The sequence below is a fragment of the Primulina huaijiensis genome, chromosome 9 (assembly GCF_012295235.1).
Source record: "Primulina huaijiensis isolate GDHJ02 chromosome 9, ASM1229523v2, whole genome shotgun sequence".
NCBI classification, from domain to species: domain Eukaryota; kingdom Viridiplantae; phylum Streptophyta; class Magnoliopsida; order Lamiales; family Gesneriaceae; genus Primulina; species Primulina huaijiensis.
Genome location: NC_133314.1, coordinates 19,698,893 through 19,720,698, shown reverse-complemented (window position 1 = coordinate 19,720,698; position 21,806 = coordinate 19,698,893). Strand labels below are relative to the sequence as shown.

The following is a 21,806-nucleotide window of genomic DNA, read 5'->3' as shown; positions in this document are numbered from 1 at the left end:
TTAAAAAATAAATATTTTTATTTACGTTGTGTCACTTTTAAAAATAAAATTTGGATGCAAATGCAAACAAAAAAGAGAGGTGTTTTTGCTTAAATTTAAAAAACACAGGGCCATATATGATCATTTATTTTTCATAAGGGGTTTTATGTGTTTTTGGCTTTCACAGGGTGATAAATAATATGTTCCTCTTATTTGGTTATAAATTCTAAAATTTGATTTACATTTACGAATTAAAATAATAATTAGTTAAGATACAACTTTTTTAAAAATTTAATTTAGAAACACTTCTAATTTTATTAAACAATATAATTTCGCTCAAATTTAGCAAGAAATACAACTCCAGCTCAATGCATGTTTGTTTTTTAAATTCATTCATATATATAATTTTATTAAAATAAAATATCTTTATTTAAAAACTCAAAATGCTTTCCGAACATACATGAGTTGGATAAATTTCGATAATTTTACATAGAATCGAATATTATTTAAATTGGCTTGACTCGTTTAGATCAACAGAAGTTGGAGAGGAAAGTAGGATAAAACAAAGTTGCTTAGAAAGTTTTTTGTCGAAAAAATCCAAGAATAAATTTTGTGATATAATAAACCCATCCATCAATTTTTTCAAGTTAATGAGAGTTTACCTTAAGACAGTATCTCAATCTGATCCATATCATAGGTTATTAGATTTAAAGGTTAAGATAGTACCATTTAAGTTTAGCTTGAAATCAAGAAATTTTTCATTAAAAATATGTTACGATCTAAACCAGGGAAAGAACGTACATTTCTCCGTAACATGTACCTATTTATTGAGTGATGGCCGAGAATATATACCGCAAAACGTTTCATTGTTCAAAGCTCTAATTAGCAGACAAGGCCTATGTGTGACACACTCACAAATGATCAGTTGAAAATCAGAAAACAAACCAAACCCCTACAATCTACAACAAACATCTAATTTGAATGATAAAGAAGAGAAGCATCCATTAAAGATTGTGATTATGCTATCGACTGAGAAGGGCGTAAGAAGGTAAATCTTCGAGGCGTGTTATGTCTTCCTGCAAAAGCTCTGTTTCCAGCTGCCGTCGCGTGGCTTTCATCACAGCCTGAGTTTAGCATGGAAGACAAAACATGAACTCCAAATTTAGTGTACACAATGGATCCATTTGGTAGCAAGTAAAATAGAAACAAGTGATTTGAAATAATAAAAAAATTGTTTTTTTTTAAGTTGTTGAAATTATTACAGAAATGTTAATTCACAACATTTTATTTTTTGTATACTTTATCTAAATCAAGTAAAAATGAGTTATATTGCATTGTAAAATTAAAATAGTATATTAAAAAAAATATGAACTCAAAAGTTATGATATATAATTTTAATAAATGAAAACTTACGTTAAAATCCATGTAGGAAGCATGCATAGCAAGCCACTGATGGTCCATTAGCTTGAATGCTATACAATATAGAAGGTCAAACGCGCATTCATTCTCTGGCAGGTTAATAAACAAAAGAAAATCAGTCATGATCATCAAAACTCTAGGAACATAAATTAAGTTCAATAATTAGCGATTGTTAGAAGAAAATCAGATTGATGGCCATTATTATTTCCCCGACTGTCCTCTACCTCCGAGTGAAACTGCAAACTATACCTGCGAGAAACTTCAAGAAGTTTGCTCCCACGAGCATTTGGGGCTTCACTGCAAAAAATAATGTAACAGATTGGCTTGTTAGCAACGAGTACAGCACTTGTTGCCTTTGAGTGAACATCGTGTGGCTAGATTCTACCAGTACTCAAATCACGACATTGTGGTAAGCATCATAAAAATCTAAACATGAGAAGTTTAGCAGTTCATATTTGATGCGAGCAAGAAATGAGAAATCATGAAATACAGACAAGTGATCGATAGAAATGACAATGCTTCATTCTCATCTCTGACAAGCGTCTGAGAAAATCTAGAAAAACAATTTCAGCAGCTCAGTCGACACCAATCATTGGAGCAAGAGTGAAATGGAAAGTTGATAAATATATTGCTTGTCGACAAATTTAAGCTAATAAATGTATAATTTTTCCATTTCCATTATGCTAGAAATAGTTCTAGGCACAATATAGATACAAAACAGTTTCAGAACACTTTTAAACAAAACTGCAGAACAGGCATCACAGCTAATTCATTTTGTAATTGCTATCAGTCACAAGTTGAAGGGATTATTGAGGTCATTTGAAGAAGAAACACAAATAAACAGAAAAAATGAAAATGAGCTTGAGGCTAAACGTAACCGCGACGCCCTTTTTGACTAAATATTCAAAAAGCTACCTGCTTCAAGATCAAGCATCTGAATAAGCATGAATGTGATGTTGACACCGGCTACAGCAAATGGATATTCCCACATCGCCCTATCGCCTTCTTGCTTCCGAAGAAGATCCTGAAAGGATCTCTGTGGAGAAAACACAGTATGATTTCGCCAAAACTTGGATTTCAATAATAACTTTAGGAAAACAGTCACAAAGAAAACCCTACACAGGATTTGGAAACTGTTGTACAAATCAACAAGTCAAACGAATCCAACAGAAGGAACTTGCAAAGTTCAGACCAGATTTTTTGTAATAAGCTTTTCTGGTCCTACATCATGTCCAAACAATCTTCAACGCCACAGATACGAGGGCCAGTGGTTGAATCCCACAGACCAATTAAATGCACCATGAATTTGTGGTGCAAAGAAAAAATGTGCATGAATTTCAACTTTTCCTCAATTTTGTTCCCGCTTGGGATGTTTCCCCAGGGAAGTAAATTTCCAGTAATCAAAACACGGCTCAGGACTTCAAATTAGTCTATTTATCTCAAAATTTTATTTTGTTGCCAGAAATTAAACCTTCAGATCAATTCCACCAAAAACCACCCAAACATAAAAGGAGATCAAGTTTGACCAACTTATTAAAATTTCAATTTCATGAATTAACAATCTGCAATTAAATTCAACAGAAGTAGAAAGTAATACGGGAAGCCGGATTACTACAGAATGAGATTAATGGCATGTGACCAAAGCTTTATCGAATCAAAGCAGTTCAAAACCATATGTAAAAAAAGTTCATACAAACAATGAGAATGATACGCCACTTATTGGAGAGGGCATCTTATTGAACCACAAACCAAAACATGCACAGACCAAGTTTATACCACATGCATGTGCAGGCTTGCACTAGGAATGAGAGATAGTAAACTTACTGGAAAATTCCTCGCGAAGTACAGCAAATTTTCCAATGATATGAATCCACCACCCCTAAAAGATAAACATGTCAAAGGTTTTCAAAAAATTTAAATTCACCAATTCCAAAACGAAAATCGTAGGTTCACCAAGAACTAAGTCAACTTGTTTCAAGAGATTGAGAGAGTTCTATGAATATTTGAGTACCGAAAATCAGTAGATGGATCTTTTCCTTGCCAACCCATTTCCTTCCATTGATCTGATATTAAGCCACAAAGTTCCTCCTTAGGAAAGGCAGCATGCCACAATTCCCGCAGAGCTTCCTGTGAATCAAAACCAAACAATTTGAAAAAACGAGAAACATCTTACGATTTCATAGTTAATCATGACTAGAAAGAAGGTTTCTGTTGACATTGCTCCACTACTCACGAGTATCTGACACATGCATACCGCATAGCATCTTTATGAACTACTATACCTGATGTTCAGGAATGGAACTATCGTAGGAAATATCCATCCGGTTCTGTAGCCTCTGTAAGCATCTCTCCTGGCACATGAGGTAAAATGGAAAATCAGAATCTAGTGAATTAGGTGTCAGTTAAGGGTCAAAGTAAGGAATACAAACAATACAATGAAGAACTCTTCGACCGTGTGAGGTTGATCGATCAGCATACAATTTTATGGTGCCTAAGTTGTCAAAACACAACTTTAAGCACAATGCGGAAGAGAAACAGATATGCACTAAATTCAAAGGCATTCTATGAGCATGAGTGAACCATATTTCTCCGGCCATTCATGCCTAGGCCATCTAGGTTTTAATGCCCTGCAACAGTCCTGGTCAGAGCATGGGAGTTTGAAGGCTTCACCTTCTTATACGAGCAACACCAGCCAATTTGGATATAAGGAAACTTGATCAAGATGTAATGAGAGAAAATCAGATAAAGTAAGCCAAGATAAAGAAAGGCTAGAGAGACTCCGTAGAACAATGCTATGCAACATTGGCACCTGAAACACATACGTTACTATAAACTTTAATTCAACAAGAGTCGAGAATTCGAAGCAGCAGAGCATTGCCTGTGAAGGTGTCAAATCAAATGATGGCCTAGCATCACTGTCTCTTCTCTGAGCACAAACGCATGAAAGGCCTCTGCCAAGCCATGCAGCTGATCCTGCCACAACCTCCTCTGTCACAAAAGAGATGGATCGGAAAAAATTAATAATGGGAATGATGCTTTGTATTTTTAAACATATCCTGGTGCAAGTAAATGATAAGGCAGAAATCAGCTTCCCCCTAGATAACAAATAGCAACTTCATACCTATCACAAGAATTATTCTCATGTTAATGTGCAATCATCTTTAGCTCAGCATGATTTATACACACACACACACACACACACACACACAAAAATACAAATTCAAATAGATGTAAAGAGCATTTCACGCGAAAAGAGCAGTAATCAGTTGGTTTGAACAGTTCATGTCTGGTCATTGGTGAGTCTACAGCATCTCTATTTTTGTCAATAGAGCTACAAATAGTAAGAAGACAAAATTCATTTTACAAGAATAAAAAGAATAGAAAGCAACCAAGTCAGATTTCATTTTAGGTCGGTGACAAAAAATATAAAGTACTTTCTTATGATGCAATAAATTAAAGTACAACTTATAAATAAATTCCTGTCTTGAAGTTTATTGTTATCCAAAATTCAAGTATGCAATATAACCAGGTTCCAATGTCATAAACAGGGGGGCAAGCGGATTAATTCACTTGTCCCAAAAGTTCGAGCTCTTGGGAGACAACAGTTATATTTTAACATGCACGTACAAGTTGGTTGTTATTAGGCAATAATGGTCATGCAACACTAACTTCATGAAAAACATGAGCTTTTCCTAACTTTGACATACCTTGAAATTGTTCGTCTCGAAAAGAAAACTAACGGGAGACAGCCCAATTAAAGTTATTAACTCTACTGCACATAAAGTATGCACCAAAAAGGCGACTATTAAGAGCCCTTCATAATATTGAAATTTATATATGATTTCTTTAAAATTGAAGATTTAGCTTACCTATCCTCTCTCGATTGAATTGCTGCCCTTCGTCATAATGGCCTCAAATATAACATGTTTAAGGAAAATATTTACATAATTTAAGTTCTGATCAATGAGTCCAACAAATTTTTAAAAAACAAAAAATCAATGAGTCCAACAAATACCACTCCATAAGAAACTTACAGAGATAATGTTCGATCAATGATTTATTAATATAATAACGTACGAAATGGAACAGTAACTCTAATGTAACGTATTGTCAGAGCCACAGAATGAGTGAATTTTCACCCTGAAGCAAATTTAAAAGTGTAAAAAATTCGAAAACAATATCTTAACAGAATTGCAAGAATTTTCAAGCTTCAAGCAATCCATCAAATCATTAACGGATAGATAGCGTGGAGATACAGAAAACACTGTGGACGAATTTGTAAACGGCCAAAAAAAAAAAAAAAAAAAAAAAAACCAACCCGAAATCTCAATGCACTTGGGTATAACAAACGAATTCTTTCAACACACAGATCCATAATCCCCACACGTTTCATTATAAGCAATTAAGCATGAGTACACAGAGACACATACACACATCCATCGATAGGCACTCGTACGAACAAAAGGGAGAGAGAGAGAGAGAGAGAACAGTGAGAATAAAATGAGGATAGTGATGATCGATAGGTGAAACAATGTTAGGATAAAAAGCAAATTACAGAACGAAATAAAATAAGATATATAAAAAAAAACGAGAAAAGGAATTATACCAGATGTAGAATGGCAAGCACTTCCGCGATCGAGCCCCTGCGAAATTCGCCTCACCGCGACAAAAGATCCTCCGCTTCCTCTATCTTCCATCCCCTCACTAATTCTACTCCGGTTTCAGTCAATTAACAATCCCTCCACATGATTCCAACCTTAACTGACAATCATGCTATATCTCACAACCGTCTCTCAATCAGATTCCACGGATTCACATTCAAATCACAAAAAAAAAAACGACGCGAAATGTGCGATGATTGGATAAGGAGGAAACCGTTTCTCGAACTGCTCGCGATCAGGAAGGAAAAACTCCTCCTCACGGTTTCAAGATCTGCCTCACACAAAAACCGAATCGAAACTATTGATTCTCTATAGATTCGTTTGCATGTGTCGATTACGGAATACAGCGAAGAATGCAGAGATTATTTAAGCCTTGCGATCGTATTCCTGCAAAGAAAATTTCATTATTCTCTATGGAAATGGAGGTTTTGTTTTATTATTGTGTCTGTTTGAGTTGGGTGGCCTGCGCGTTTGTTTTCACGGAGGCGTATTTCACATTTTTTAATATTATTTCCACTTTAATTAATAAATTAATATTTTAACCTTTTTAAAGAAATTGGATTATATTAATGATATAATGATTTTTTGAACAACTCAACAACTTCGGGCTAATAGAATAGCTGTGTAAACTACATTAATAGATAAATCTTATTAGAAAAATCGCGTGAGAGAACCTCGATCATATGATAAATTGTTGGTAAGAGAAATCGAATCTCAAAAAGATTATAAATTTAAATGGTATGGAAAATGGCAACTAGGATATATAAAACTTAATTGTGATTTATGTGAGAATGAATGAATATATTTAACCATTTTTATTTTAGATATTTAACATTGGATATATTAAAAATATGTAGTATTTAAATAAAATTAAATGAGTTGGCGATATATTAATGCAACAAGAAGTGTTGGTGTATAAGTAATTAATTCAATTACTCGTTGATATTTATGAAGGGTGTCAAAAATGGGATAGCTGGATTCATAATTCGTTTCGGGTTGGGAAAACGTAAAATTGGCTTTCAGTCTCCAGCCGTCGATTTTTTTTGTGTTCAGTCTCTGGGTATTTTTTTAGTACCACATTTCCACATGAAGTGTACTACATTTTGTATGACATAGTACCATAATTTTGTGGGTAGAGAGTGAACCCAAAGAAATATTTTGATCGGAGATTTTTCACCAACTTCCCCTTGGTAAAACATCAACTTATCTCACCTATTATAAATGACACGGCAGACCTAACCAATTTAATTTTGATTTTGTGGATTTACGGATTGATAAATTATCAACTCAATTCACCTATTTTATACGATGACACGTGTAAGTTGAGTTTAATCCATTTTACATATTTGGTCATTATTAGTACATATGCCCTGTTTATATTGATCACGTTTCTTTTCTTTTTTTGGTTTCAAATATATAGACTATAATTTATAACTATTTTTTTTTCCTACTTCTTTGCTAATATACCTTCATTAACTAAATCTTGTAAAACCTACATTATTTTTTAAATTAATTAAATATAGATAAAATATGAAGTTTCTATTCAATGAAAAAACAAATATGGATAAAATATTAAGTTTTTTTATGTGGATTTGTTTTTTAAATCATTTTCTTAATATGTGTATTAAAACAAACAAACTTATATAATTGACACGGATGAAATATCAATTTTCGTTATTAGTCTTGTATTTTTCAATTTTTGAGGATTTTAGTCATTTTTCATTAGAAGTGTTGATGTGACAGTAGCTACGCACTTCAGTATTGACTATTGTATTGGGATCACATCAACGTTAAATCTAAAAAAGAACTAAATTAAAAAAAATAAATGATTGAAATTGAAAATTGATAATATAAAATATTAAATAAAGACAAGCATACATTAAAAATAACTATAAATTAATATTCAATAAATTAATAATATTTTTAAAATAATATTTTGTCTCGATCCCTACTCGAGACAATATGCTAAATTAATAATTTCGATAAATTAATGAGATAATAATTTTTCGGAAGACTTATTTATAAAATTATGGTAATGTCAACATCATAAATTTATAATTTTCTAAAATTATAAACATAACTAAGAAAATTTAGCAAAATATAATTATATTATTGTCTGTTTTTACATGAAATTTGATTCTATTATTTTATGTTTATACAGAAATTTTATTTGATTAATAAATATAATGAATATTATTTAATTAATAAAAACAATAAAAGCAAAAAAAGTTGATTTATGGTAAAGGGTTCTTAACTTCTTATGACCATGTGGTTTTCTCCAAAATTTAAAATGTTGTTGATATTGGTATGTTTTATTTTATTTTCTTTTTTATTTACTTTCCTTTTCAGCAATTTTCATCTTTTCTTTTCGATCCATTTTTATGATCGGCTTTCTAAATTTTTTTTATAATATAAAGTTCATAATTAATATTAAAACAATATAATCAATATTCTGAGTTGCATACTTCAATTTTGCAACTTTTAATTAACATTATGGAAAATGTTCTTAAATAATGACTTTTTATTAACTTCCCATTCGACTAAATGCCGCAAATCAAAAATAAAACCAGTTTACTTTCTAATATTATACTCATACAAATCAAAAAAGAGGTTTGTCAAATCTAGAAGTGCTACTCATGTTGTAATACAACAATTGTCACTAACCTAAAATAATCTTCAAAATTTTAAATAAATTCTTTTTTTAATGTTATAACATAACTCTAAGGAATTTTGTTGTAATAAAATATCGAACTTGAAATCTCATTTCAAATTTAAGATATTATACTGTGTACATAGATAGTAATTCATTGGATCAGTGGGTATTTTCATGGAATGAAATATTGTGAAAAAATATAGAGTAGGAATTAATTAATTAAAAAAGTCTCATAATTTATGGAAATCATACATTCTCAATTAGTGATGTGTATTCAGTGTAGAGATTTAATGACTTTTTTAAACGATAGATTTTCGTAGATTTGGTATATTTTTATTGACTCTTATAGAATCTCATAGATTTGTAAACATAATTTCATGGACTTTTGTTGATTTTTTGCAAGATTTTTATAGATATTTTGCAAATACTTTTATTGACGGTGCAAATTTATCGGAAAATTGGCCTTCAGTCCCCAGCCGTCGTTTTTTTTTTGTTTAGTCCATGGGTACTTTTTTAGTACCACATTTCCACATAAAGTGTACCACATTTCCACATGAAGTGTACCACAATTTGTATGACATAGTACCACAATTTTGTGGGTAGGAAGTGAACCCAAAGAAATGTTTTGATTGAGTATTTTTCACCAACTTCCCCCAAATTTATATATATATATATATAATTATTTAACATAAATAGCATCTTCACAAAAATTGAAATATAGAAATTGAAATAGATTATTTTTTTAAGAAATTAAACATAAAATTAGATAAATAAGATCGGTTTAATTCATAACTAGAAACCACAGAAAATACAAAAATTAAAACATATAATTGTTTAACAAATCGAAAGCTAAATGCACAAACTTCCTCATATCACATTATATAAAAAAAATTTGTAGCACACACATAAAAAGATAGAAACAGGCAACAAACGGAATACAGAAAGAGATACATAGAAATCATAATATGTTTTTTTTTTATCAAATCAATAATGATTCAAGAAAGGAATCATGTCTCTGAAATTCGAGGAATCCTCGCCTTGTCTTTAGAGATAAGAAAAGCGTCGTAGAGATATATGGGTGAGAAAGATATTTTATTCGATTAAAAGTCTACCGAAAATTTCCAAGGTGAGTAGAAGACAATTTTTGAGTTTATATAGTTGTACATAGAGTTTTAAAATTTGTACATAAAGAATTATATTAGAATCATTGTAAATCTATGGAAATATTGGATGCCTATAGATTTTTATAGATTTTTAAAAAGTCAAGTTTGAAAACCACTAGACTTTTTAACCCTCTAGAAAAATCTAATTTGAATACCTTTAAACTTTTATAGAGTTTATAAAAATATATGTTCAATATATCTAGACTTTTAAATTCTACAAAAATCAATAAAAGTAATTAAATTTTTAAAATTGAATACACACCCCTGTAGGTGCAATATGTTCAATACCTCTAGACTTTTAAACTCTACAAAAATCAATAAAAATAATTAAAATTCTAAGATTGAATACACACCCGGTAGGTGCAGAAAACGTGTCACGGAGCTGTGGAAAAGTTGGGACCATACACGTTCTAAATTCTAACCTTACCTAACCAAACCTGCTGGACCTGGGCCTAAATTTCTAGCGGGCCGCAATTTTTTTTAATTAATTTCTTGTTACGTGTTTCGTTAGAACTTTGCCTACTTCTGAAGTGGGCGAGGGACCAATGGGGTCCATTTAATCAAAAAGTAAAGACAAGTAGCCCAACAATCACCACAGCTTGAATATTTGGCAAAAAAAGTTGATACATACACAAACAAATTTGGATGATTGATGATCTATTGCGGCCTACTTACCAAATTGGTATATATATAAGCTAGTGGATGAAACTAATTATATTTTATGTATAATAATTAAAAAAATATAGATATCTATAAAAGTTTTAAGAGATTTAATGTTTGATCCACTCTTCCTTCGCCATTGTGCTCCATTGAATCAAAGATACTTAAAAAAAAAAAAATCAAATGTGGTGAAACTCAATTGGACTCACCTAAAAAAATAAAATTAGATCATTATGATGTGAAATTCACTTTTCATTTGACTTAAAACCTACGTCGGATGCGGATGTTCATCGAGTACGAGAGTCCTAATATTTGAAACGAGATATCAAATTTCAAGACCTAATTACAACAAAACCACTTCTCATGTCCTTTCGACGAAGATAAACATATATCATCAAATCAACACATCAATCAGTTGGAAAATATCGCAAATATTAAAGAATGAATTCATCATTGAATCCAACCAATAAAAAAAATGTATAATACAAACCTAATTTTCCAAAACTCATTACTGAGTTTTTAAACAGAAAATTAATTTAAACGGTTCATGGGCTTTCAAGTTCCTGATTTCTGAAATTTTTATCCTTTTTAACATCTAATTTTTGTTTTTTTTATGAAAATAAAACAAACTTTTTTAGACAAGAAAATAAAATAAAATAACTAAATATAGCTTTGTGACATCTAGTTTGATCAAGAAAATGGTAAATACTTTTCAAATATGATTTTTATTAAAGTCGCATGAATCTTTTAATATAACTGAATGATGGTCATACATAATGCATTTTTAATGCGCAATCTCGTTTTACGTTTAAAACCTATTTTAATAGTTCATTGTTGTTCAATGAACTTCATATAGTTCTCCCCAAAATACAATATAGATCAATAGCCATAATACAACACCCAATTCATTATGGAAATCATTCTCAGACACACCAAAAGAAAAAAAAAGAGGTAATTATCGAAAAAGTTATACATACAATCAACCAGATCCTTTGTCAACCAAGAGGGTAATAGATTGTGCATTTGTCCAATACAAAGAACAGAGAAAATGCATATAAATTCTACATAGTCCATGCCATTACAGAAGATGGCACTAACCCATAGCGTATTTCTGGGTCCAGCTCCTTGCAGTTTGCTCATATTTGGCTCGGTCCGTCTTGTACATATGAGCGATTTCCGGCACCAGTGGATCATCGGGATTTGGATCCGTCAAAAGAGAGCAAATGGAGAGCAATACCTGAATATAGTCAAGTCCAATCACTACCTTAAATAAACATAACTCGAGATCCCTACTGTGTAAAAGGAGATTGCGATCAAATTAGTGCTCTCCTTTGAGTAAAAGATAAATGTAATAAACTTGTTATGACAATACTAAGTTGGCACACTATCTCATTGTTGATCCTTTTTGTTTTTTGTCGGCCACAAATATTTCCCAAACTCAGTTCAAGAAGGAGGTCCCAACTCTGAGCTCAATTATTCAGACTTGGGCTTTAACTGGTATGGTGCACATTTATGACTAAGATTGAAAAAAAAGGCAGTAGAAATTAGGATGATTGCATATGCAATTCCGGTCCGCTATAAGGCCATTATAGTTAAGCTGATAAGAGAAATGACTCCGGACAAAGAATATTAACCTTAGATATGGTTAGGGCAGGACTCCACTGCTCCTTCAAGATATCAAGGCAAATACTGCCATTGCTGTTTATGTTTGGGTGAAAAACTTTTGTCCTGAACGCCACCTGCAAAAATAAATACAGAAACAATGAACTTTTCTATAAGCAGCAATGCAAACACAAAATTAACAATGTAGTGTAGTTGATTGCACTGACAGTTGAAAATTATCGTAAACTGGGATTCAAAACAAACTTGATACAAAAAGCATACTTCAATGAATTTGTTAGGTTTTTTTATTAACAACTAACAAAAGCTAACACAGTCAACCAGAGTTTTAACTTGCAAAACAAGAGGCAAAATAAGAAAAATCTAGAAAGGTCATAATGCACGGACCTTGAAGATTCTGATCTAATTTTTTTAATGATTAAAGTATAGGAACAAAAATAATAATGCAAATATTCTCTTGGCTATGCTATGTCAGACAGAAGAGCGCCACTGATTAATGGTTAGTTCTCACCCGGAAATCCGGAATGCAACTGGCAAAAAAATTTACTGCATCCATTAATCACCTTAGTTCTCAGTACCTTCCGATAGCGTTCACTTCTGTTGTTCGGATGGCTTCAACTCAATATACAAGGATTGTTATTAATTGCATTTATATATGACACTATTCACAAGGTAACGCCCAATATTTTCTTTATTTCAGTCAATTCCACAAGAACTAATATTTTCTGCTTCTATTTTTTCACTTCTATTTTTTCACAATACAAATAGAATCCAGTAGCTATTTTCTGCAACACATAAATATAAATATTCTTATAATTCACCTCTAATCAAACTACAAAACCATAACAAACTTCGGCAACACATCTAAACATCTTGATGAGGGACAAAATCATTGGAAATATTAAATCTCAGCTACAACCTATACAGAAAAATTATACAAACTTAGATAAAAACAAATGTAGTAAGAATTAAACAGGCAGTCAGACTCAGAATATTATGCAAAAAGATGACGATCATCAACAAAGTTATTTTCTTATACGATATAACGATACTAAAGCTTCAGCTGATGGATCCAAGGTTGCCCCCCAATAAAACAAATGGTTTTGTATTATTCTCCAACCGAATCTTGACACACACTAAATCAACAGGTGATGCTAGAAAGAGCCATAAAAAATCCAGACAGCATGACCTTTGAGGTACTCTTCTTTTGTAAGCTCTAACCAACCATTCTAGAGACAGTTTAACTATTCACATACCTTAGGAGGTTTGAATGGATAATCAGGGGGGAAATGAATAGTGACAAGAAACACTCCTCCTGCATAAGGGCTATCTTGAGGCCCCATTATTGTTGCTTGCCAGTGAAACATATCTTCCCCAACTGGACCTGCCAATGTCAAAATAACAAAAGGAACGTCACACCTCCATCTGTAGAAATTATCTACATATTCTATCAGCTATAAATCTACAATTCCCTCTATCAACAATTGTTAGTAAAAGCATACAAGTGAAAATGCCAACTCACAACACTACTTTATGAAGAAGAAAAAACAGTATATGAAGTGTTCGAATGATTCTCCAATTTAGAAACACATCCTGCTGTGACTCTCTTCTGTTTGAAAACCTCGAGATGATCACTGGAATTCCTGGCAGTGACGAACTTAAAATCTCAATACACATGCTTGTATTATTCATGCATATCTACCTATCTAGCATGCACCAACAGTCAACTAATCAAACATGACAAACAAATCTTCCACCTAATCCTTGTTAATTAAACTTCGACACGAAGCGTCAAATTTCTTCATGGAAATTTTAACAGCACAAACCCACAGATCAACACCCAAACGCTCAACAAATCACATCAAACCAAGAAAGAAACACAAAATTGAAAAAAAAAAGGATAAGAAAGAGTACCAGCGCTGCATGATGTGGGTGGATCTTTCTGAAGATCCTTAAGCTCCTTCAAAATCCGTTTCGAAGCCATATCAGCAAATCGACGCTCGAAACCACCGATCTGCTATCTGTATTTCGAAAGGAAAAATGGTGAAATTGGTGTGTGGAGAGAGAGAGAGTTGTGGTTGTGGACTGACCCGAGGAATTCGATTGGAAGAAATTTGCTTTGATATTTCAATAATTAATTTTCGTCTGGTTCCTCCCCGGAAACTAAACAGTCAGACTTTAAGGATTGGAACGGGTGGGTTCGGGCCAAACCCGCTCCATAAAGAAAAATCAGGACTCGAATCTGACCCACCTCGTCTCTTTTTTAGACTTATTATTACGACCTTTCATAGAACCAGACGAATTCAATTCTAAGTTGGACCAGTGGACCTGATATATATTTAATTACAAAAATTAAATAAACTATTAATGGTTGAAAATAAAAGATTGAGTGTTGAAAGTAAGAGTTGTAAATATTGAAAATTAATGTATGATTATATATTTATTTTTGGATTATTATCAAAAAAATTCTATAAATAGGTCTCTCAATTTGTGAAGAAAAACACAATTGAGTAGACAAAATTTTATAAAGTGTGTAGTTTAAAATATTTTGTGAGTTTGAAACTTTTATTTTTTACCGTAAATTTTTACTTTTAACACGTTATCATCACGATACTCGAAGGTTTGGTTCTCCATAATTTTCTAAGCTCCAAAACACAAGAAAAAGATAACAATATTCAAAAGCAAAAATATTTATTTTACTATTTTTTTATTTTTATTGTGTATATATTTAATATATAATATCATGTTATTATATAAAAAATTCTATGACACCTCATTATAATAACATGATTTGATTATATTATTACACTGCTTATATAATTTTATTATGTTACTGTTTATTTATTGTGTATATATATTTGAATAATATAAGGTTATTATATAAAAAAAGTATATGACACCTCATTATAACAACATGATGTGATTATTTCACTGTTTATATATTATGTTATATAATAGTTATATATATTTGTATAATATCACAGCATTAAATAAAAAGAGTTCATGACACCCCATTATAATATTGTGATGTTATTTACATAATTATTTAAACATGATTAACATTATATACATCATATTATTACCATAAAATGTGCATATACATACATTTATTTTTTTAAGATTTTGTAATAGTCATAAATGGTCATAAACGACTAGTTTTTATCCTATAAATATGATTTTACAAACATATTCAAATATTGATTTTTTAAACAATTTATTGAATTCGTCTGGTTATATGAAAGCTACGATATTAAAATTTGATATAAAATTGACGAAGATGCTTGATGAAATATTTATTTTATAAAATATTGATTTTTTAAACAATTTATTGAAAATTATTTTGTGGTGCTAACATTTTTTTATTGTTATTGATCTCATAAATTTTTATCATATAATATTTATTTTGTGAAGTATTTGAATTCTAAACAATTATTTATTTTATGAACTAATGATTAGTTTAGACAATTTCTACTCTTAAATTTAAATAATAAATCCATGAAACTTAATTATCATAATATATTTAGGTGATGTTTTGTTATTATTTTTTAAATTAAAATATTTATTATGTGTTTTGAATTTTTATTCGATTATTTTGTTAAATAATAAAATAATAATGATATATAATAAAAAATCATATATATATAAAATTGTATTTTTTTAAAAAATAAAAAATTATATTGGGCTGGTTTGGATGAGTTAGGTTAGTCGGATTTGTTCAAATTTAGGTTTGGGTTTTTAATTTTCAGGTTTGTTTGGATTGGGTTCGGGTCAAATTTGAGTTAATTTTTATAATACCTATTCTTCGTCCGGATCCGACCCACCCTAATTGATTCAACGTGACCTTCCAATAAAATCAGAATTGAACATTTGTGTCTAATAATAAAGACCAAGTAGCGAACCTTGACCTTTGGCCCTCCGCTCTTTCATGGTCGTCGCCGCCGGCTTCAATCCACCGTCACGGACACTGGTACATCCCCACAGCGTCTGACCATGGCGGAAGAAGAAGTGTTAGCAGAAATTGAGGCTGTCCGGGCTGTTTACGGTGATGATTGTCAAATCATCAAAACCTATCCCCCACACCTCCACGTTCATCTTAAGCCTCGGACAGCCGATGTTTCATCTCAACAGGTTTTATACTGATTGATATTCAAGATTCTACGGATAATTGAATGATTGGAAAATTTTGTGCGCGGATTCTTGTTGTTTTAGCGGTTTTCTCTTCCTTAATATGGGCTTTGTTGCTTGCGTTGGCTGAATTTTTTTCTGATGCTACGTGGTCTGTGGATTTATAGACTTTGCAATAGTTCAAGGAAGCGTATATAAATGGATTTTTTTTTACGACTGAATTTTTTATTCTGTGTCTGATGGAAAATATTTCCTTGACTGTTCGTCTTGAGCAATCCTCAGATCGTAATATATTCTTGAATTTCTTGGTATTTTTATTCGACGTGCTGAATTATTATATTCTTTTCAGCTTTATTAATCTTAGAACAGTACTAGATAATATGGGCCATTCTAAGTTCTATCTATTTAGTGGCTTTTTCCAGTTCAACTTACGAATGAATTTTGAAGGTTGCATTTGAAAAAAATAAACAAAACCTTCATTCTGTAGGTTGATGACTCCTTGTTTGTGGGATAGCAGTCCTGATTATATGCATGAAATGACTGCTTTGTCATTTGTTTTTCTTATCTATTTAATCTGTGAATACAATCATTTCTTCTTACGGCTACATAGTTTTCAATAATCTCTTCTTACCGCTACATAGTTTTCAATTAGGCTTCATGCATTGGGTGTTGAAGTTAATTTCTTTTATTTACGGACAATTTAAATATTTTTATAACATTTTTCTGTGCAGTTTGTGGAAGCGATTCTAGGAATTCAGACCAGTCCTCAGGTACACTCACACCTTGGCGCTTCTTGCCTTTGGTAATAGAATCTTGGGATTATACATTGCTTTTCTGGCACTTGAATTGCTATCTGTTGACTGTATCATGAAAGATATCAAAAGTATTTTGGGCTTTTTCTCCTCACTTCGTATTTTTTACACAAGTTTTTGGTTCTACGAGGATATCTTCTTTTTGCTTTGGTATTTCTACACTTTGATTTTTTTTACTACCCTCTTGTATTATTGAAACGTAGGTTATCAGTCAATTTTTGTGTAAATGCCAATGTGCATAATATTCAACTTCTTTTGTTGCAGTACCCTGAAGACCCACCAGTTATTTCTGTTGTTTACTCCAAAGGCCTTGATGAACAGAGGCAAAAACATCTGATATCTAGCCTTCGCGACAAAGCTCTTGAACTCGTTTCCTGCCTTATGCTCATCATTCTTTGTGAGGTACCCAAGTCTGGCATTTTGGCGTAGTTTTTTATTTTTTCTAAATGAGATGGTGTTGGGCAGGGGTCTCTATGTGCGTGGACATGTTTTTCCTGTGGTAACTGTTTAAAGATCGAAGTAGTAGTTTCCTTACCCTTGTTTCGATTTTATTTTCCCTTCGTTGCCCCATTTTTCACCCTTATGTTTTTAAATACCGAGTGAATTCGTCTCAATTTTTCATAGTCTTGATTGCTACATGTTATTTTAGGAAGCTGCAGAGATGCTCTCTAGTATGAATCACCCTGATGGAAACTGCGCATTATGTTTATATCCAATAGTTGATGAAAACGCAGGGAGCAATTCACGACCCTTTATGAAGTTAATGTCTTGCTTTCATTGCTTTCATTGGTAAGTATAGTTAATACCCTGCAATGGCTCCTCTATAACTATGAATATATCTGCATCTGGAAAGAAGGGGATTTTGATTTTGTTACTTAAGTAGTCATCATAATCCTGAGTACTCAGACTGGCCAGCGGGAGCTATTGAATTGCGCTTTTCAAAGTATGTTTGGAATGAAGTCAATGATCCTGCAATCGCTTGAGTTATTAATTTATGTAATTATTTTGTCAACTGTTGCAGTGATTGCTTCATTCGATGGTGGAATTGGATCCTGACGCAATGTGAAATGGGCGTTGCCAATTCATCTTGTGCTTCAAAATCTTCTGGAAGTATGCAAGACTAATTTGTGTTTGAAATAGTAATTTGTGTTGTAAATTGTTCGCTTCGCCCAGTTGGATTGTGCATCTTGCTCTTACTTTTGTTAGTACTAAACAGTCCTACTTTCTTGCTACAATGTTTTCTTTACATCATACTTGTAGTTGTGCATTATGAATTAAAAATCTGATGAATCTAACTGCGATTAATATTTTCAGACATTTTTTCGTCTTTTTTTTAGTACTTCTGACTGCCACTCTTCAACAATCTATGGGTTAATTTCCTTGTGTATCAACTATCATGTGAGTGTCTCATGCAAGCATTCTCTAGTGATATTTTATTTCTCAAAATATAGAGGCGCTGAGTTTGTTATTTGTTATTGAAGTATGAGCGAATACAAATAGTTCATAGTTATTGTTTCTGGCATTTGCATTTGGACCTGTGGCACAAACAATGTTCAAGGACAGAGCTAGAACACAGGAGATACTGGGAGAAAGTATGATTTATTGCTTGGCAGATTTCATTTTTGTGATCAATTATAATAAGATTGCCATGATGTGGGGGGGTTAAAGTATCTACCTCCCTCCTAATGGTTGCATAGTTTGGTCTCTTGACTGCTGTGATTGAAATGGCATGCCTCCTCTTTTCCCGTTACATATTTCAGCCGTGTATAAAAAAGAGAATGGTAAAATAAAAATAAAGATTGAATGTGTACCATTAGTCTAGAGGGTTTAAATTCATTTTTAGGTGGCCAGGACTCTCTTCTATCACGCATGCCAAGGTTTCTTTTCACACCATAGTTTAAAATTGCTATGATACTGAAGTGCACAATTGAGAAGTTGCCTATGTGTTTCTGGGTCAAGCTTAGTGTAGAAAATTACTATCAATGCCTCATTACCCCACATTTCTATATGCAGGTACACCATAAATTCACAGCATTTATATGCAACATATTTTAAATTTTGTGTTGGCATAGTCGATGAGTTGAATGAGTATGATACGATACAGGTTGTATAGTCTGCATCCTGTATGTAGATAGTGATTCTGATCATACTTGCTATTGTTTAGACAGTGGACAATATAACTGTTTGGGCTAATTCGAATCATCTGCATTTGTTTGCCAACTTTTTGTGTATATTTTTTTGCTCTGAGATTAGTTGCCAGAAGAATCTTATGTTTGGAGTTTAACCTGTAAAGTTACTTTGCATCAACAAAAAAATAAACTCTATATGGTTGGGGAAAATATAGAATTTTCCATTGATTGAATTGAAATGATTTCGAGTTCTGTGAACTTGATTCCGGATTCATGAACTTGATGTGATTTCACACCATATTGTCTGGGATATAATTGCATACTGTAGGTTAGTGATTAGTCCATACTGCTTATGCGGGGGATTTTGAGTTGAGCTGATGCTTACCTTTACCTGTCTTAGAATCATATTACGTAGTCACCATAACATTTTAATTGCACAACATCACAACTCTGTACTTTTCAACTTTTTTCTTGACTGATTAACTTGTCATTCTCTTCTTTGTTTTTGTTTTCGTTTTCGTTTTCGTTTTCGTTTTCTCCCATTTAGTATTTAAGCAATCCTTTATTCTGTCTTTGTGTGTTCTCCAACTCCACCTCACACTTATACCAACCTTAATTTTATATGTGTTGTGCCACTTGATGCATTCGTCAATTAGGCTAGTTAAAGAAAGAGAAGGATATCACATTTCACACCTCTTTTGCTTTTTTCTGGAATTGAATGATTTTGTTCCTTTCTCTAACCTCATGAGTTTGAATCACTTTTGTCTTTCGTCTTTAAATTCTACTTGAGTTGTGGAGTTATCTGATATTTTGTTGTTACTCCTTAATTCCTGATGAACTTATGTATCTTGTGAAGGCTTGCACGAAATGACAGAAGAAAGTATGTGTAAGTGCCCTGTCTGCCGTGAAATTTTTCTCACCAAGGATATTGAACATGTGCTGGACTTTACTGGGACTGCTACGCATTTGGTATGTCAATTAGGCACTCAGAATAGTTTTTCTTTTTTACTTTCTTTGTTGTTTCTTATTATATTTTAAATTTGATTTGTTCTGAGAAAGTGATGTAATTTTATCCGCTGCTCTTCGTATCTAGATTGTGTTGTTACTGCAAACACGAAGTGTAATCGTAATTACTTTTGTTTAGCTTGACCAATAAATAACATTATTTAATTTCTTTGTAACATAATGTTTTATAACAATTATTTGACTGTGTTTCTTCAATTGTAGGATTCCTATGAAAATGAGGTTGACAAAGATTTTCTTCAGTCTGATTCTGAGAAACTCAGGAGACAGAAATTTGAGACTGTTTTGAAACTTCAGCAAGAAAATAGTGGCTTGATAGAGACAAAGAACACTGAGGTCTTGTTGTCCGGCATGTTTCTTCCCCAGTCGGTTTTGTTACATTCGACCGAGTCCAACATAGTACCCAATGAATCGCGAAAAGAAGAAGTCGTAGTCAAATCCGGAGCAAATCCGGGAAGCTCCTTCAACAGGCCTGGCTCCAAGAAGCACAGCAAATCCAACCCAAAGAAGCACGGGCCTCAAAATTCAAGAAAACAATCAAGGCAGTGGATTGTAAAGGATGATAGTTTTTGAAATCAAGTCATCGTTTATTATCATCATTGTTTTTAATTTTGCCCCCTCATTTTTTGATACCCTTTTTGGTAATACTTTGATTGAAAATTGGAATCAATGATATACTTGTTACTGTAAGTATATTGCTGTTTGGATCAGATAGTGATGTGTCACCAGAAAGTATTGACCCAAAAAATCTGACTCTGGAAGTTAATGTTCGATCCCTGTTCCAGCTAACCGATTATATAATCTGATGGACGTTGTTATATTCGTACGTTGCATTGATTGCTTAAAAAACAAGAAAAAGAGGTTGGCAATTGGCAGATGTTCGATCATTTGAGTGGCGTGGGCGTGTCTGTCGTGTTCTTGCTGATGGCAAATACAATAGATCCGAATCAAATAAATGAAGCAGCTAGCCGTGAGTGCCTTTGCCATTTACTGGAGATTTACCCAAAAGAAACAAGTAAATTTGCTATTATAGGTATGAAATTCTTAAGTTCAAATCAATCAATCCAAATGCAATTTTAGATTATGTTTCAATTTAGGTATTTGAAAAAAAAATTTAAATCTATGCTGTCAAATCCATTAGTTTGGATGTTATTAGAAATCCATTGACAAATCAAATTCATTCACGTTTGTCACTAAAATCTATTAATCCAAGTAGTATCCTCATGGAATACAATCAGATTTACCAATTCAATAATTAACCACCATAAAGTCCATGATGTTGGTTCCACAAAAATTAGTCAATAAGTCATATCTGATGGAAATTTCCTAAATACTAGTGCACTAACACACGTGTTGCATGTTTATACAATATTTATTATTATTTATCTGGTTTATATTTGAATGAAGATTAAAATGTAATTATAAGAAATAGTGATAGATTAAACTGTAATTTTGATATATGAATTAAAAAAATAAATTGAAAAAAAAAATCAAAGTAGGAATTTAACCTACAACTTGATGCTTAAAAAACAAAGACTCTATTTACTAAATTACAAGTGACT

General features: G+C 32.2%; 3 protein-coding genes across 4 annotated transcripts; 1 reads left to right on the top strand and 2 right to left on the bottom strand.

Annotated features, from left to right (window-relative positions):
• Nucleotides 1-772: 772 nt before the first annotated feature.
• Nucleotides 773-6,541, bottom strand: LOC140984346 (uncharacterized). Of its 2 annotated transcripts, XM_073451691.1 has the most exons (9): nucleotides 6,005-6,541; nucleotides 4,277-4,386; nucleotides 3,681-3,749; nucleotides 3,410-3,525; nucleotides 3,223-3,277; nucleotides 2,314-2,434; nucleotides 1,648-1,695; nucleotides 1,393-1,487; nucleotides 773-1,103 (listed from the first exon to the last, which is right to left on the bottom strand). In XM_073451691.1, exons 1-9 carry the CDS (start codon nucleotides 6,093-6,095, stop codon nucleotides 1,002-1,004), a joined length of 807 nt encoding a protein of 268 aa, XP_073307792.1. In that variant the 5' UTR covers nucleotides 6,096-6,541; the 3' UTR covers nucleotides 773-1,001. The 2 variants fall into 2 exon arrangements, with proteins under 2 accessions (XP_073307792.1, XP_073307793.1); XM_073451692.1 differs by lacking the exons at nucleotides 4,277-4,386; nucleotides 6,005-6,541 and adding an exon at nucleotides 3,833-4,259.
• Nucleotides 6,542-11,490: 4,949 nt separating this feature from the next.
• Nucleotides 11,491-14,311, bottom strand: LOC140984347 (ubiquitin-conjugating enzyme E2 28-like). Its single transcript, XM_073451693.1, has 4 exons — nucleotides 14,070-14,311; nucleotides 13,412-13,539; nucleotides 12,170-12,274; nucleotides 11,491-11,772 (listed from the first exon to the last, which is right to left on the bottom strand). Exons 1-4 carry the CDS (start codon nucleotides 14,137-14,139, stop codon nucleotides 11,629-11,631), a joined length of 447 nt encoding a protein of 148 aa, XP_073307794.1. The 5' UTR covers nucleotides 14,140-14,311; the 3' UTR covers nucleotides 11,491-11,628.
• A 1,712-nt stretch (nucleotides 14,312-16,023) lies between these two features.
• On the top strand, nucleotides 16,024-20,853 carry LOC140984947 (uncharacterized). Its single transcript, XM_073452650.1, has 7 exons — nucleotides 16,024-16,283; nucleotides 17,012-17,050; nucleotides 17,357-17,494; nucleotides 17,742-17,881; nucleotides 18,114-18,202; nucleotides 20,078-20,190; nucleotides 20,449-20,853. Exons 1-7 carry the CDS (start codon nucleotides 16,146-16,148, stop codon nucleotides 20,815-20,817), a joined length of 1,026 nt encoding a protein of 341 aa, XP_073308751.1. The 5' UTR covers nucleotides 16,024-16,145; the 3' UTR covers nucleotides 20,818-20,853.
• Nucleotides 20,854-21,806: the final 953 nt, after the last annotated feature.

Coding starts and splice junctions, on each gene's coding strand:
- LOC140984346 (XM_073451691.1), bottom strand. CDS start 6,095: ATGGAAGATAGAGGAAGCGGAGGATCTTTTGTCGCGGTGAGGCGAATT. Junction 4,387..6,004: donor TGCTTGCCATTCTACATCTG/GTATAATTCCTT, acceptor CTTTTGTGACAG/AGGAGGTTGTGGCAGGATCA. Junction 3,750..4,276: donor TTGATTTGACACCTTCACAG/GCAATGCTCTGC, acceptor CTCATGTGCCAG/GAGAGATGCTTACAGAGGCT.
- LOC140984347 (XM_073451693.1), bottom strand. CDS start 14,139: ATGGCTTCGAAACGGATTTTGAAGGAGCTTAAGGATCTTCAGAAAGAT. Junction 13,540..14,069: donor ACCCACATCATGCAGCGCTG/GTACTCTTTCTT, acceptor TGACATTGGCAG/GTCCAGTTGGGGAAGATATG. Junction 11,773..12,169: donor CTGCCCTAACCATATCTAAG/GTTAATATTCTT, acceptor GACTATATTCAG/GTATTGCTCTCCATTTGCTC.
- LOC140984947 (XM_073452650.1), top strand. CDS start 16,146: ATGGCGGAAGAAGAAGTGTTAGCAGAAATTGAGGCTGTCCGGGCTGTT. Junction 17,051..17,356: donor GAATTCAGACCAGTCCTCAG/GTACACTCACAC, acceptor CTTTTGTTGCAG/TACCCTGAAGACCCACCAGT. Junction 17,882..18,113: donor TGCTTTCATTGCTTTCATTG/GTAAGTATAGTT, acceptor CAACTGTTGCAG/TGATTGCTTCATTCGATGGT.